At 36.6% G+C, this 18,018-nt stretch overlaps 1 protein-coding gene and 1 non-coding gene across 5 annotated transcripts in view; both read right to left on the reverse strand.

The window, feature by feature from the left end:
- Positions 1-18,018, reverse strand: part of RC3H2 (ring finger and CCCH-type domains 2) — a 49,608-nt gene that overhangs the window by 23,213 nt on the left and 8,377 nt on the right. For all 4 annotated transcript variants that reach the window (XM_028107640.2, XM_028107639.2, XM_028107638.2 and 1 more), the window contains exons 3-9: positions 16,775-16,892; positions 13,609-13,842; positions 6,618-6,793; positions 2,999-3,199; positions 2,384-2,516; positions 2,152-2,270; positions 555-667 (exon numbers count right to left, since the gene is read on the reverse strand). In XM_028107640.2, the coding sequence (XP_027963441.1) occupies positions 555-667; positions 2,152-2,270; positions 2,384-2,516; positions 2,999-3,199; positions 6,618-6,793; positions 13,609-13,842; positions 16,775-16,892 (1,094 nt within the window). The remainder of the gene's footprint in view (positions 1-554; positions 668-2,151; positions 2,271-2,383; positions 2,517-2,998; positions 3,200-6,617; positions 6,794-13,608; positions 13,843-16,774; positions 16,893-18,018) is intronic.
- On the reverse strand, positions 2,600-2,710 carry LOC114212947 (small nucleolar RNA SNORD90). Its single transcript, XR_003610083.1, has one exon. It is a non-coding gene; the product is annotated as a small nucleolar RNA SNORD90 (small nucleolar RNA).

An 18,018-nucleotide genomic window follows, 5' to 3' on the forward strand; every position in this document is an offset into this window, starting at 1 on the left:
AGTTGGGCTCCCTGCTCGGAGGGAGGGGAACGGGACAACCACTGCTTCTTCCTTTCCTTCTCCTTTGCCCCTCTCCCCCGCTCATGCTCTCTCTCTCGCTCACGCTCAAATAAAGAAATAAACCCCAAAAAACAAAAAACAGAAACTTGGACAATACATATGGCAAAAAGACCAAAAGCCATAAGAAGAAAAAATATCTGCTGTACTGTTTTACCTGGGACTTTGCCGTTATCTTCAACTGAACCTGAGCAAATAAGATTGCATGGAGGGGTGTTTTATTCTGCACAGGTGCTTAGCAAAAACATGGATTCCAGCTATACAATGCTTTAAAGTATGACACTTGAATAAGGTTCTAAAGCACTTATCATGTTAATCTTGCTCCCAGAAGCGAGAAGGTATAGTTTCAAAAGAAAAAATTATCTTGCAATCTAAGGAACTCTACAATGTGAACTTAATCACATCTGCGAAACCCACCACAAACTTTGCGACTACACAGGACACTTTCATAATGACCCCAAATTAAACCCATATGAAAAAGAATTTTCATAACTTACTTTTCAAGCTCTTCCTGAGAATGGGCAAAAGTACAGTTTGTTCCTCGGGGACACCCTCCTTGCTGACGCAGATCTCGGCACATGCTAGTCTTGTATTTGCTGTTTGGCTGAGGCTACAAAAAAGAAAATCAGTGTGTGGAAAAGTGAGAACTCTTGGGATTTCAGAATTTTATGATTTACCGCTTTAATTCTTTTTCATGTTAGAGAAGTAATGCTTATGCTGAAGCAACTGCCATTCCACCATTTCCCATTAGGCATTACACACAGGGTAACTCTGAACTGCCATTTTAAATATTCCTTCTGAGGATTATCTGAAACTGGTTCAAATGTTACATCTATTTATTTGTCAGGCAACATAATGTCCACAAAAATACAAGATTTTCTCCTCAATTCATTGCTGTCTTAAAATGATACCAAAACAAATGATTTAAAAAGCACTTAAAAAGCCATAAGCCTTGTCCACTTAAACTTTCCCAGGAGAGGTAGAATATAATTTCCCCTGAAAGTGAAAATTTATGAAACTAACTTATTTGTCAGCTTGAGGGTACAACTCTCTTCTTAGGCTTGGAGCTGTTTAAGTTCATAAAAACAATGAGGCAAAATATAAAAGCCTCATCATAACAGCTATAACTGCATCAAAATTTAAGATGGCATTGTTATTTCTGTGACCTTAATAAAGATGAAACATTTACCTATTTATCTGTCAGTTAATGTTTGAATATTATAATGTTTTCTAATAGAATAAGGGTAAAAGAGTGGAAAGATCACTTTGGAGTAGATTTGATCCCAGCTCTGGCACTTACTGTCACCAGGACCTTAGATTTGTTATTTAACCTCTTTAAACTTCAGCTTGGGAACAGCAATTATCTTGCAGGTGGCTGTGAGGATTAGAAATCATATAAATAAAATACTGAACATAGGAATTTGGCTCACAGTGAAGTAATAAATGGGCATCATTATTAGAATAAAAGATTATACCTTAAGCAACTCCTTCTAAAGTACATTGCAAATATTTTAAAAATTCTAACTCCACACATTTACAAACAGATATTCATTTGTACAAGAGCAATGGAGAAAAAAGTGACAATTTCCCTACATTAGAAAAGAATTAGACAAAATGTCTGGAAGGAATCATTGAGCTATACTTGGTCAAAACATTGACAATGAACCCATATTCAAAATACTCTCCCAATGGGGGCGCCTGGGTGGCTCAGTTGTTAAGCGTCTGCTTTCAGCTCAGGTCATGATCGCAGGGTCCTGGGATCGAGCCCTGCATCAGGCTCCCTGCTCAGCAGAAGCCTGCTTCTCCCTCTCCCACTCCCCCTGGCTTGTGTTCCCTCTCTCGCTGTGTCTCTCTCTGTCAAATAAATAAATAAAATCTTAAAAAAAAAAAAAATACTCTCCCAGTGGTTGCTGTGCTATGAATTATTTATCAGGTGTACTAAAACTTGAGCTTCTCTCAAAAGAACAGAGATAATAGAAACCGAAAAGAGCAGAGTCATGTAAGAAGTCCATTAACCGAAAAGCTTGTTCAAGATGTTCAGGATGAAGCTCTGTTAGAGGTAACAGCAGTCAGAAGTGCAATGAATGTGCTTACCTGAGGTGTCTCATGGCCTTTCCTACTATAATTTTGTATGAAGTCCACAAGGCCATGAACCACTGTTTTAACAGCTACCATTGCATTTTCTAGCTGCTCCCAAGTTGGCGAAACAGCATCTACAATAAGCCGTCAAGGAGATGGGGGGGAAGAATTTGTTAGCAGTAATTCTCTTGTGTTATTTACCTCAAGGGCAGAAAAAGTATAAGCAACTGAATATTTTTCCACATACCTGGATTAGGGTCTATGTTTGCAAGAAGCTCTAAATGAGGCCTCAGTCTATTTAAGTTAGCTGGGTCACCCGTTCGTTGCAAAACAATTGTCAATTCCTGGACACTCTTTGCAAATGATTCTGGAGACTGCAGCTAACGAAGAGACAACAGAATGGCTTTTACTCTGCTTATGACAGATCTATATTCAAATGCTTCATTTAGTCAACATACTAAACAGGTTTTCAAGTGCCTTCAGATTCCATAGTAGGAGTATCAATGATGAATGAAATTTTCACCTCAGAATCTGCCCTATGAAATTCATCATTAGACACTTAGAAAACTTACCTATTATAAGCTGTATTAGCTCTCTGGGGTCAAAACACAGATAAACAACAGACTCTGAAAGCCAGGCTGCTTTTATGCTACTATCCTATATGTGCTTCCCTGTTGCCTCCCGTTGTTTATTTTGAAAGTTAGAAAAATAATAAAAAGAAATAAAGATAAAATAATATAGAGTCTGATACTTAAAAACACAGGAATCTCCAACTAGTTGTCTCTTTAGTTCCTTTAGAAGATTGCAATGCTCTTCTAAGTAACAGCAATGATATAAAACAAACATCACTAATTTCACAAACCTTATCAATGATAGACTGCATGTGTGATTTATGTGCCAAGTCACCATACAGAAGTGAGGACCACTGCTCAGGTGAAATGCGGAGTCCTGCTTCCATAGCAATATGAACAATTTGGGCATCATGTTCTCTGCGTAATGCTTCATAACTCCGAAATTCCTCCTTTAGCTGCATCAGAGAAGAGTCTTCATCCCTTTTGGTAACCTACGAAATAGAAAGGAGAAAAAAAAAACCCGTAAGAATTGGTCTGCTCTCCCTCCTTCTCCAGTCAGTTCTTTTGGGGGCAGAGTACAGATACCAGACACCAGACAAAAGGAGGTGCAGAGAAGAGAATGTCCTTATCACAAACTCTTTTTGGAACCAAGCAGAACTTACATAACCCAGTACATAGTTTTGCCTTCTTTCAATGAACTCAGCAGCTGATAGAGAAGACACTTGTAAACAGAAAATTATAGTGTACGTGCTCTTATTGCTCCGTGGCAACATAAAGGAAAGGCAATTAAATCTGACTTGGGGGAGAAGGAAGGGGTAACAGAGAAGGCTTCCCCAACTTGAAGGCTGCATGAACTGAGTCTTGAAGAATGAATAGGAGTTTCCAGGTAAGAAACAGAATCCTAACAAGAGTAGCAAGTGGTGAAACAGAAAAATAAAAGAGCAGAGCGCATAGAATTAAAGACTAAGAGGCTAGAGAAGAATCATAGAGGGCCTTATAAACTCCGGTGAGAAATTTTTATATTATGCTGAAGGGAATGGGAAGCCACTGGGGACTTTTAAGCGAGGAATGACAAATCAGTCCAATGGGTAGACATATATTAGCACTGCCACGTGATAATTAAGAAATTTTCTATCACCACAAAAATGATCATTAGGGTATTTATTATACAGCTTTAATTTATACCTGACTTAAGTCATTTAAAAAACATAAATTCAAAAGCTTACAGTTTCACATACAATACGTAATTTGTAAACATACAAATTAGTTTGAAACTAATTCTCTGAACATGCAAGTGTATGACTAGATAATTTCCACAACAGATGATACCATTTATCTAAAACTTGCACAGTGAAATTTGAAACTTGGCTAGGAGTCAGAAGACCTAGGACTAGTACAGATTCTGTAATTCAGAATGAACAAATCATTCAAACTGTTCAAAATCATGATTTCCTCATTGGCAAAATGAAAATATCTCCAAACCACCTCACTGGTTCTTTCTATTGTTGGCACATGAGACAACAATAATATGACCCCAAGAATATGAAGATGGGAAAATCAAGTTACCATCTGAGAATTAATAGTATCAGTTCAAAATCTCTTTGGAAATATGTAATTACATTAGAGAAAAGTGTGGGACATCCAAAATTCTAAACATAATCTTAGGTATAATTTGGAAGCAGAGTATATAACTTAGAAGTCCCAAAAATCTATATTCTACCTTAACCTATTTAAAGAAACACTGAGGAAACAAAAGAAAGAATTATCAATTTAAAAAATAGAAGAAAGAAACCCAAGAACCAGGTGACGGTAGCACTCACCCAACTACCACGTAGGCTACACAAGGGTGCCTCATAGGCAGCATAAGCATCTATTCACCTGAGTAGTAAAGACATACACAGGTGGCTAAGAGCATGGTCATATTAAAGTTCTCACTACCATGCATCAAAATCACCCGTGAAGCATTAAAAACTACAATTTCAGGTAATCATAATTCCTGGCTTTGAAGACCACACGATTTAAAAAGTATGTATGAATGCTCAAGTCCCACACCAGATACACCAAATTAGAATATATCCGGGGAAGGGACCCAGGATTGTATACTTTTAAAAACCCCATAAATAATTCTGATGCAGATCATCACTTGGGAATCACTGCATCAAACGCTGGAATTATTAACTCCCTTGCGCTGATGCCAGGCTACTCAAGCAAAGGTCTGATACTCTTCGGCAGGAGAATATCTACAATATGATGATTTAAGTCATAAAAGAATCGCACCTCTCATTACAAATTAATAAAATAGATCATCCATTGTGGGTGACCTTGGTAAGGGCGTTCTGTTCCTGAGGAAAGAATCTACTGTATGCACCCACAAAAATTCACATCTCTAAGCCTATAAAATCAAGGAAAGACCTTTGACAATTGTGATTTTACTAGAGTAAATGACACCCAAGAGAGGCCTTTTGGCAGTTAAGTCAGTATGTTGTCCTTTTATTAATCTAAACACTGCTTTAACATTTAAACTAGAGGGCAGTAAGGATGAAATGAGAGCATAAAATTGAAATCACTTTCTATACCAGTGTTATTCAAATGTCAGATGTTAGTAGCAATTGTAGATGTATGACTGTCATAAACCACAAATCAGTATGATTCCTGAGAGAAAAAACACATTAAATCAGGAATACACAGTGTGAGAACCTAGTCAGTCACTTGAGGATGATAAATGATCTCTGTAATTTGGTTGCTTAGCCAAAAACATAATGTTTGAGGAACCAGGGTTTCATTTCTATTGTTGCCCTTAAGGGCACAAAATCAAGCACTATAACTATCAAGGAGATAGTGTCCAAGCCTCATTGGTGGAGAAGGGGGGGTTCATTTGAACATATTTCCATCAGCAATTACCTGTTATTTCAAACTAAGCAGTCTGCCAAAAAAATTTTTTTCTGTCTGTACTGTTTTCACTCTTGGGCTATAAAACCAGCAAAATAGCTTTGGCTTTCAAATTTTGATGTTTTACTTTTATAGAAGCCAATGCACTTTTCTAGTTCCAAGTATTTGGGCTTTTCTCAAGATCGAGCCAGCAGTCCCTACTCCTGTAACATGCAGAAACTTTTAAGGATTCAGCCTACTTTCCACCTCTCTCAGTACCTGTAACCACGCACAAGTCTATAAGACAATGCAACCACATTTCTATTTTTTTTTTAAAGATTTTATTTATTCATGAGAGACGGAGGGGGGGCTGGGCAGAGGGAGAAGCAGGCTCCCAAGGAGCAGGGAGCCCGATGCAGGACTCAATCCCAGGACCCTGGGATCATGACCTGAGCCGAAGGCAGACGCTTAACCATCTGAGCCACCTAGGCGCCCGTAACCACATTTCTAAGTATCTTGGGGTTTTTCTGTCTTCTCCACCAAAACAAAACACACAAAAAAATCACACCTCCTAAATGCAGAGTGGGGCAAGTACCTCAACTCTTCACTCTCTTGTCCTGAAGGCAACATTATAGGCCATCTTCAGATTAAAGGTCATAATCTAATCACAACAGGGAATAAAATAAAAATAACAATGGGAAATTGAAAAACCAACTTTTTATGTACTTTTATATAATTTTCCCTTTTAAGATGGGAAATTCATTTGAATTAGACTTCTTTAGTCTACATTCATTATCCTAAGAGTCAAGTTTATCAAACTATTTCCTTATGCTCTATTTTGTGTTACTGACACCTTCACATATGTTTATTCTTAACAGGTAGTATCACAGATGCAAACAATGCAGAAGGAAAACAAAGTTTCCTTTCAACTCTTAGAAGCATTCTGCATTCCTGGAGCCTCTAGACAAGGTAACATCCATTCTAGAAAGCCTCTGTCTCATACAAAGGCATGTAATGTCTAGATGGCTGCTTGCTACTTACCTTAAAACATGAAGCTCGATACAGTAGTTGCACAACATGACCAATACTTGTTTTTGATGCCTGAGGAAATCTTGGTTCTAGTCTTTGCACAACAAAAAGTACCAGTACTTTCCTTGAGAGAGCAGAGCCATCTTCTAATGCTAGCAACACCAGCTTCAAGGCCTCTTCTTGCATAGCTAGAAGTGAGAAACATGAATTCACAATAAATGAGAAACCCTGCAGATCATGTCTGTCAGACTTCTTTGGGTATTAGGTTCATGGTGGTCCATTATCCACAGTCTGTATTTCATCAGCACAAAAAGAGGACACCACACATACAAATATACAGTTTACTTAAAAAGCAATCAAACAAAATGTAATTTCTACTAAACAACTATTTAGAACATAAGTCAAGAGAACTTAAAACATATCTCCTGCAGGTATTTAATAATCAAATAGATAACAATGTTACATTGCAAAGAAAAAAATCCTCATTTACAAAATACATGGAGATACTCTGATATATTAAATACATATAAAGAATATAGTAGCCTTATGGTAAATGGTAATTTTTCTTTAATGCTTGAGACTGCTACTTTGCCTAACAACAATTTTGTACATGATTTTAAAGTGATATTAGCCTGTGGATACAATACCTAAAGAAGGTATTAATTTATGTTGTTTTTCCAGCCAGGGATGTATATAGTATAATCTGAATCTAATTATGAGCGAGTATCAGACAAACTCAAATTAAGGAACTTTTTATAAAATAACTGCCTGTAGGGGCACCTGGGTGGCTCAGCTGGTTAAGCATCTGCCTTTGGCTCAGGTCATGATCCCAGGTCCTCGGATCGAGCCCCACATTGGGCTCCTGGCTCAGTGGGGAGCCTGCTTCTCCCTCTCCCCCATGCTTATGCATGCGTGCTCTAATAAATAAAATCTTTAAAAAAAAATAACTGCCTGTATTCTTGAAGAATAACATCAAAGAAGGGCTGAAGAACGGTTCCAGATAAAAGAAGACTAAAAAGAAATGACAAATAAATAGAATAAGTGATCTTGGACTGGACTGTATTCTGAAAGAAAATAAATTCCATTAAAGACATTTTTGGAATAATTGACAAAATCGGAATATGAACTAGATTTTAGTATGGTATGTAGGTTAAATTTTCTTGAGTTTGATGAATGTACTGTTGTTACATAAGATGGTATCCTTGTTTTTTGGAAATACATTGAAGTATAAAGGGATAACGGGGCACTGAAATATGCAACCTGTTCTCAAATGGTTCAGAAAAGAGGAAAAGGGCAAATAACATAACAAATGTAACAAAATATTAAAAACTAGTAATTGCGGATAAAGGGTATACAGGAATTCTCTACATCGTTCTTGCAACTTTTGGGTAAATCAGAAATTATTTTAAAATTAAAAGGTAAAAGTGCATTGGTTCTCAATTAAAACAGTGGGACTTCAAAACTGAGAGCACATCTAGAATGTGGATTAAAAATCAAACCCTAAAAAAAAAATAAAAAATAAAAATAAAAATAAAACCCTTTTACAAGTGAGGCACTGAGGTCAAGGTTCACAACTAGATAGCAACAAAACTGTACTTGCACCAAGGACTTTTTTAAAAAATTGAGGTAGACTTTATATAAAATTTACCCTTTTAGAGACTACAATTCACATGAGCCACCACCAGGTCTATCTAGGAAACCTACAGCCATTACGCAGTCAGCTCCCATAGCCTCTACCCCCAGCCTCTGGCAACCACTAGCTTGCAGTCTGATTCTATGGATTCACCTTTGTGGATACTTCAAATACATGGAATCATAGAATATGTGACCTTTTTTCTGGCTTCTTTCACTTAACATAATATTATTAAAGTTCACCTACACTGTAGCATATATCAATTTCAATCCTTTTTTAATTTCTATGCTGACTTTATATAGAAATGAAAATATTTTATATATTTCAACCTTTATGTGGCTGAATAATATTCTATTTATGGACAAAGCACATCTGGTTATCCATTCATCAGCTGATGCACGTGTGGATTGCTTCCACCTTTGGACCATTGTGATGAATGCTGCTGTGAACACTGGCGTACAAGCATTAGCTTGAAATCCCTGTTCAGTTCTTTGGGATATATACACAAGGAGTGGGACTGCTGGGTCATACGGTAACTTTGACTTTATGAGGAACTGACAAATCGTTTTACAGAGGCTGCACCATTCTGCTTCCCAAGTTTCACCCACATCCTTAACAACTTTCCATTTTTTAGATTACGGCAAACCTAGCTGGTGTGAAGGGGTATCTCATTGTGATTTTGATTTGCAGTTCCTTAGTGACTAATGACGCTGAGAATCTTTCCAAGCTTTTTGGCCATCTGTGTACCTTCTTTGGAGAAATGTATATTCATGCCCTTGGTTCATTTTTTTACATTGTGTTGTCTTTTTGTTGTTGAGTGGTAGAACAAAGGATATTTGATACTTAGTCTAGTGCTTCTTGGGTCAAGTAAATAAATATGAGGAAATATCCAAAAACAGCATTTTTTTAAAATACATATAGATGTGGATTTTTAAAATTATTTTTCAACTTAACTTTGTATATGGTAAATTTTCAACATACATAAAAGTAGAGATCATATGAACCCATAAGATAGCTGTTGCCAGTTCTTACCTACTTTTCTAGTTTGCTTTGGCTGGAGTGTTTTGATGTAAATCCCACACAACATAGCATTTCACCCTTAAATAATTCATTATGTATTTCTAACATGTAAGGACTTCCAAAAAAACTGTATACCATTATCACATTTTAAAAAAAGTAATATATACCCTTACTATCATCTAATATCCAGTTCGCGTTGAATTTTTTCCCATGGTCTCAAAAATTTCTTCTTAGAGTTGGCTTTAGTAAGTACCCAAATAAAGTCCATATTGCTTTTGGTTAATATGCCTTTCAACTTAAAAAAAAAAAAAAATCTATACTAGCTACCCACTACCCTTCACTCACCCATTTAGGAGAAAATTCAGGTTTTCTCTGATTTCTTTGAAGAAACAATCATTTTTCTAAACAATTCCCAATTTCTAAACAATTCTAAACATTCTTGATTTGGCTAATTTTGTACTTAAGAGTATTTCTAAATATGTTCATTTATCCTCCTTATTTCATGTAAACTATAGGCTTGATTATAATCAGAATGAGTTTTTATTTTTTGAGGTTTTGTTTTTTTCTGCCAAGCAAACTTGTTATTCCGTATATTACGTAAGGTGATACTTAAGGTCTAGATGTCTCACTTTTAGTAATGTTAGTGGGTTTGGTAATGATCAATGGGTTCAGGCCTCAGGCATCTATAGTTAATTTTCTCAGCAACCTTACATCTAATGGTTTTAACAGCTACTAATAATTCTTGTGTAGACCCACTAATTCATTTGTGGTTGCAAATGTGTGATTTTTCTACTTTTGACACTTTTTTTCTAAATTTATTAGCTGGAATTTTGCTAAAAGAGGAAGTTACTCTCAACACCCTGAGAAACTGTCCTTGAAAAGTTTGTAAAGGAAAGGCAGAAAAAACATGCTTGATTTTTATTCTACTCTTTTGCAATTTCTAGAATAATGTGTTGGCATTAATAGGAACTGCCAAAGATAACCAATTAATTTTTCCTATACCACCATTACAAAATCATGGATTTTCATATATTTTATGTTTCAATCCATTACCGTCATTATTCATTTTGGTGTTTGAACTGTGCCACTCATTTCCAGTGGAAGCCCTTTCAAATTTACTTCTAATTATGACAAGATGCCAATGATCTCTGATAGCTTTTTTGCTTTCTAACCCAAGAATTCCCAGGTTTAACTTGTACTTGCTATCCTAGAACTGGAATATGGCATTATCTAAAGACTAAAGAGCCCTGCTTCTTTTTAATGGGCAATGATATTTATTAAGAGTCATAATCTGGTTGCTATGGCTAGTCATTGTTTCTAAGCCCTTTCGAATGGACAGATCGAGGGAATACACATTTTTAGAGACAGAAAAGTAAACGAGCCTGTACTTACATTGACAATTCAAATTTAAAACTAAAGGGTTTTTACATAAATTCTTTGATTTCATATTTTTTAAAAAAGATTTTATTTATTTGAGAGAGAACAGAGCAAGAGTGAGAGAGAGAGCACAGGAGAGGGGGTGGAGGACCAGAGGGAGGAGAAGCAGGCTCCCTAAGGAGCAGGGAGCCTGACACGGGGCTCGATCCCAGGACACTGGGATCATGACCTGAGCCGAAGGCAGACGCCCAACTGACTGAGCCACCCAGGCACCCTGATTTCATACTTGTATCTTTTCCTTTAAATGCTGAAAATCTTGGTTCCTGATGGCATTAACATAATTACTTACTTTAATTACTTACTTGCTTTATCCTACCGTGTGCCTGAATATACCCTAGGATTATATATCCCACTGGGGATATAAAAATCAAAACACTGTGTTCCAAAGTCACCTGTAATAATTCATTCCTGATGAATATGCTACCAACTTAATGTAGTTTTAGCTTTTTTATTTTCAGGTATTGTTGTGTCTTATTCTTTTTTTTTTTTTTAAAGATTTTATTTATTTATTTATTTGTGAGAGAGAGAATGAGAGATAGACAGCACGAGAGGGAAGAGGGTCGGAGGGAGAAGCAGACTCCCTGCTGAGCAGGGAGCCCGATGTGGGACTCGATCCTGGGACTCCAGGATCATGACCTGAGCTGAAGGCAGTCGCTTAACCAACTGAGCCACCCAGGCGCCCTTGTGTCTTATTCTTTTTAATTAAACTTTTAAAATTTATTTTTACTAAAAATTGTTTTATAATTACATAGAACTTTTACATGGGTCCCAAGTATAAAACAAGGTACATTCAACAAGGTCTAGTTCTGTCCTGTCTGCTTTCTCTTGGTGCTTCCTTCCTCTATATAAGTTTATTACTTTTAAATATCTCCTACTGTTGTTTCTTTTGGAAAATATAAACAAAAGTAGACAATGGTTTTATCTCTCTCCCTTTCTTAGATAAAAAATATTATAATAAGCACACTATTCTGCACTTTGTTGTTCTTGTTTTTAAAGATTTTACGTATTTGACAGAGAGAGTGAGAGAGCACAAGCAGGGGGAGCAGCAAAGGGAGAGAGAGAAACAGGCTCCCCGCTGAGCAGGGAGTCTGATGCGGGGCTCGATCCCAGGACTGTGGGATCATGACCTTAGCCAAAGGCAGATGCTTAACCGACTGAGCCACCCAGGTGCACCTGTGTTTTCTTTTCTTTTCTTTCTTTGTTTCTTTTCCTTCCTTTTTTTTTTAAGTAAGCTCTACACACAACATGGGGCTTGAACTCATGACCCTGAGACCAGGAGTCCCATGCTCTACTAACGGAGCCAGTCAGGTGCCCCTTTTGTTTTTTTTGTTTTTTTTAAATGTATAGAGATCACACCCTAGCAGAACATATACATCTTCCTCATTCCTTTCGACAGATACCTGTTTATTAAACAAGTCTCTTCTTCATAGACATTCAGGTTGCTTCCAGATGTTTGCTGTTACAAATAGTGCTTTGTAACTATGCATTCTGGGGGCACCTGGCTGGCTTAGTCAGAAAAGCATGCAACTCTTGATCTCAGGGCTGTGAATCTGAGCCCCATGCTGGGTGCAGAAATTACTTAAATAAAAACTTAAAAAAAAACAAAACAAAACTATGCATTCTGTATTTTTTGCTGTATCTTTGGGATAGATTTGTAGAAATGGAACTGTTAGGCCAAAGAACAAGTGCATAGGTGATTTTGGTAGATATTGCGGAATATCCCTCTTTAAAATGTGTACCACTTAGTACTCCCATTGTTATTGGATGAAAGTACCTGTTTTCCCACAGCCCTGACAACAAAATATACTGTCAAACTTTTGATTTTTGCCAATCTGATACATGAGAAATGGTCAATATAATTTTCGTGAATATTTCTCTTGATATGAGAAACACTAAGTATGTTTTATATGTTTGAGGGCCATTTACATTACTTTTTCTCGTGCATTTTCTGTTTATATCTTTTGCCAATTTTTCAATTGGGTGGTTGGTATCTTTCTCTGAGTTTTTAGAAGTACCTTACATATTAGTTATATTAGTCCTTTGTGATAGAATACGTTTTTCTAAGTTTGTAATTTTTTTACTGTGCTGATATTTTCTGTGATGCAATTAAAAAAATATTTAGTCATATATCAGTCTTTTCTATTACTGCTTCTGCATTTGGAGTAAAAAAAAGTGTTTCCTATACTAAGTTATAGAGGAATTCACTCTTGTATTCTTTATGAGTTGTATGATCTATTTTTTAATAACAAATATTTATGACCTACTTGGAATTTAAGTAGCTATGGTGTATAAGAAATATATCCAATTTTATCTTTTTCCACGTCTCTTCAGTTGTCCCAATGTCACTTATTTAAAAAGTTTCCTTCACACACATTCACACACAAAATTCTACCTGACTATAGTTCTAAATCAGAAAGGTAAAATAATAAAGCTCTAAAAGGTAACAGAGAAGTGTACTTCATTCATAACCTTGTTATAGGTAAAGATTTTTTAAATAGAATTTGGATGGTAATAACTATGAAGGCCTCAACCCCAGTGATTATTTTTTTGTGTGCAATTTCTGTTTTCCAAGTCTTAAAGACAATTTTTAAATTTTTTTTATTAAAAAAATACTTTTCCTTTACTTACTACCTGTATAATCTCAGGCCTCTAATTTGGTTCTTTAAATTGTGAAAGCGGATCTGTGTCACTTCTTTTGAAGGCTGCTAAAGATTAAATGAGAAATTTATTCTAAAATGTTACAGTACTATCACATAGATTATGATTACAAAAACTGGTTTATCTTTAATTATGTCAAGATTTGTGTGTATAACTAAAGATGGGTTGAGTCTGGGGATTCTCAGCTAACTCTAGAAATTGGCATCCTCTTGCCCTGATAGCCAGTAAGAGAGACAAGATAGTGATCTATCCTACCTGGCCCTAGAAACTGGCATCCTCGAGCCCTGACAGCAGCCCACAGGTTGGCAGACAATTGCTGGGGATTCTGGTGCTGTAGTATTAGTTCTGTTACAGTTCTTTCTCCAAGTGAACGGGCTGCTCGCATGGCTCTCACACGACCTTCTTCCTCCACCAGTTGACAGTTTACAAGTGTCACCAGTTTCCTTTGCATTGGACGGCTCAGTGCACTCTGGTTCAAACTAGCTACACCTTTAAGAGAAAGGAAACAAAGTATTTTCTATTAAATAAGACAAGCTACTTTTCATTACCCATACTTAACTATGAAGCCATAATTTGTAATGAGTCCTTCCACTGTTTTAACAACAAGAGTATTCTGAATCTGTTTATTACTATTCTATGGTAACAGGAGTCTAATTTGCAGTTATTTCAAATTTTATTTAGGTATCCTGTTCTCTGGGTTGCATGTGTCTCTCAAGAGAGTACTTCGGGTTTATTTAGTATTTTTCATCCAGTTAATTAATGAAATGTTTAATCAAAATGATTAATAACAGCTCTAATTTTATTGTATACATGATATTTAGAAATACAACTTAATGGCAAGCTCTTAGATCATAATCCCTTTCCCTGACTCACGGATATGCTCCAGCAATTCTTTCCTCTCTCCCACATCATTACTTCTTCCCCTTCTATTTGACTGCTTCCATCAGCGTACAATAAAAACAAGCATGCTGTTATTTCATCCATCTTAAAAATAAATATATCTTTTTATTCATCCCTCTTTGCCTACCGGCTCTGCCCCATTTCTTTCTTCTCTTGTGTGGCAAATTCTCTAATATTGTCTATATCGGCTATCTCCAAATTTCTTGCTTCATAATCTTTAAAACCTACTCCAATCAAGTTGTTGCTACTATCACTTCATCAAAACTGCCCATCACGACAATTACCTCTACTCTGCTAAGTCAATGGTCAATTCTCGGTCCTTAACTTACTTCACCTTTCAACAGCCCTGAACACAGATGACCACTCCTAATTCCTTTAAACACTTTCTTTACACTCCACCCTCCTGCTTTTCTTCTTTCCTTTTATTCCAGGTCTTCTTTTCTGATTTCATTTCTTCTTCCTGACTTCTTAATGTTAAAGGGCCTCAGGACCCAGTTTTCCTTCTCTATCTACATTTATCACGTACCTGATCTTAGCCAACCTTATTAATTGCTGTAAATACTACCCATATGTTAATGACTCCCAAAGGTACAATTTCTATACCTCATTCCTTAACATATATCCATTGGTTACACAATAGCATCCAAATGAAGATTTGACTCCTCAAACATAATATGACTAAAACTGAACTCCTGATCTTCCCATCTAAACTTGATCTACCTTCAGTATTTCTTGTCTAGGTTGATGGCAATCTCTTTTTCCAGATGCTCAGACCCCAAAACCCAGGAGTCATCTTTGATTCTGCTCTTTCTCTCATACCCTATGTGCAATAATTTAGGAAATCCTCTTGACTCTACCTTCAAAATATACCCACACCATTCACTTCTTACTACCTCTACTGCTACTCTTGGCCCATTAGCCTATAAGCCAATACCCTGCTCCTACCCTTGCCCTTCCACACTGCATTCTCAACAGAGCAACTAGAGAGATCCTTTAAACAATAGTCATATTGTGTCACTCCTCTGCTTAAAACCCTAGAGTGACTCCCCAATTTCACTTGGAGTAAAAGCTCAAATCTTTAAAATGGCTTGCAAGTCTGCACATTATCTAGTCTTACCACTTCCTTCATCTATGTCCTTCTGCTCCCCCCCTAACTCACACTGCTTCAGACACACTCCTATTATTTTCTTTGAAGATACTAGGCATGCCTTGGGGATTTTGCTATTACCTCTCTGGAACTTTTTTTTTTTTTTAAGAGTTATTTATTTATTTGAGAGAGAAAGACTATGAGGGAGAGATAATCCCAAGCGGACTCTTTGCTGAGCACAGAGCCTGACATGGGGCTCGATCTCAGGACCCTGAGATCATGAACTGAACCGAAACCAAGAGTCAGACACTTAACTGACTGTGCTACCCAGGTGGCTCGGTCCTTATTGCCTCTCTGGCACACTCTTTTCCCAGGAACCTACATGGCTAACTATCTCACCTCTTTCATCTCAAGTTCAGAAGCTACCTTCTTAATGAGTCCTACACTAACCAACTTCTGTAAAATTGCAACCTGGCCTTGTCCCCTCACCCTGACATCTCTGATCCCTCTAAATGTATTATTATACTTTCATAACAATCAATTGTAACATACTATATAATTTTTTATTACACTTGTTTACTATACTTTCTCCCTTTTCTAAAACTTAAGTGCTATAAGGGCAAGCATTTTACTCATGTATGCCAAATACCAAAATAGTGCCCAGCACTGACTACATGCTTCTTAGATATCTGTTCAGTAAATGAACAACTGAATGAATGAGGTATATAAACTAAGTTTCTCAAGGAAATCACTATGTCCTCAATATTCAACAGTGCAAAGCACAGAGCAGATATAAAATAAATACTTGATTGATTCATCTATGATGCATGGGTCACTGGGTATGCGGTGATAACAAAATAGAATTCCGTTTCTGTCACAACACTTAAAATAATTTATTGCACTTATATGCCTATCTCCCCCAATAGACTGAGATCTGTGAAGGCAGGGACCCTAACCACTATTAAATGCTCAATAAAATTGAATGATTGGATGAATACATGAAATTGTCTTTGTAGGACTTATTAAAATTAATATTCTGCTACAGCACTATTATTTTAATGAATACGAACTGTAGAAATCTCAATATGTAGTGTCTGATGAATTCTTAAAATAGTAACAATATTGGTTATTTTCAGTTTCCAAGAATTGTCCAAACTTTTAAAACTTAAATTAGGGGCGCCTGGGTGGCTCAGTCGGTTAAGCATCTGCCTTCGGCTCAGGTCATGATCCCACAGTCCTGGGATTGAGCCCCACATCAAGCTCTCTGTTCAGCAGGGAGCCTGCTTCTCCCTCTCCCTGCTGCTCTACTTATTTGTGCTCTCTCTCTGTCAAATAAATAAATATCTTTAAAAAATTAAAAAAATAAATCTCAAAATTTAACAGGGTATATTACCAAATCCTGCTCACCAGTAAAAAGACTTTTTATGAACTTACCTTTACCTCCACTTAGTGGTTTCAAGTAGAGTGCCAAATCCTCAACACATTTCTTTGCAACCTCATAGTGTTTGTTCTCACCTAAATTACTTAACTTTATTGACTGATGATCTGGTACCTAAAAACAAAGAAAAATCGAGGAAAGACATTCATCCAGCTCATGGAACTGTTATTTATATATTTGATAATAATCTTAGTGAGTATAAAAATTATAATACAGAGACAATACATCAAAGTAGTTTAAGTAAAATTAAAGCCGAACACCTAGTCAAACTGCTTTCCAAGAACCAAGGTTACTATACTTAATAGCAGGGGCTCGGTGTATTAATAAATGGAGAAAGCAGCAGGTAGTTAATAATACTGTCAATGTTAATTTCTTAAGCTTGATAACTATGCTATAATTTTGACAGATATTAACATTAGGGGAAGTTGCAGGAAGTTATACAGGTTCTCTGTACATTATTTTTTTGCAACTTTAAAAAAGGTATTTCAAGATAACTAGAAAAAAAGTACTTAACACCTTCTCACTATATAATTTACTTATTATATTTATTGATAATGGTCTGTCCCCTTTTTGTAGAATAGAAACACCACAAGACACAGTATTTTTTTTTTTTTTTAAGTAGGCTCCATGCCCAGCATGGAGCTCAATGTGAAGCCTGAACTCATGACCCTGAGATCAAGACATGAGCTGAGGTCAAAAGTCAGACACTCAACTGAGTGAGCCACCCAGAAGCCCCAAGACCTTAATGAAAGGTCAAAACTTGGGCATAAACTGCAGCTCTGCCACCTCCATGAGTGATCTTGAGTAAATCACTTAACTGCTCCAACTCATGGTTTTCCTATTTGAAAAATGGAGATGAAAATCCTTATTTCATACTGCCACCATGAAAATTCAATTTAATCCAACAAATATTTGTATTTATTAAGTATATTAGGGTGTTCAGTCAGTTGTCTGTCTTTGGCTCAGCTCATGATTCCAGGGTCCTGGGATTGAGCCCTGCGTCTGGCTCCCTGCTCAAGTGGGGAGCCTGCTTCTCCCTCTCTCTGCCCTTCCCCCCCTACTCGTGTGCTCACTCTCTCGCTCTGCTCTCCCTCAAATAAATAAATAAAATCTTTAAAAAATATATTTGTATTTATGGAGTACTTAACATGTTCCAAACACCGTTTTGGGCATTAGGCAATTATCAGTGAGCAAAACAGACAAAATTTTTTGCCCCTGGAGAGCTTACATGCTCGTGAAG

Source organism: Eumetopias jubatus, unplaced genomic scaffold (genome assembly GCF_037043125.1).
Source record: "Eumetopias jubatus isolate StellerSeaLion01/CBP00866 unplaced genomic scaffold, mEumJub1_p1.0 scaffold_15, whole genome shotgun sequence".
NCBI classification, from domain to species: Eukaryota; Metazoa; Chordata; class Mammalia; order Carnivora; family Otariidae; genus Eumetopias; species Eumetopias jubatus.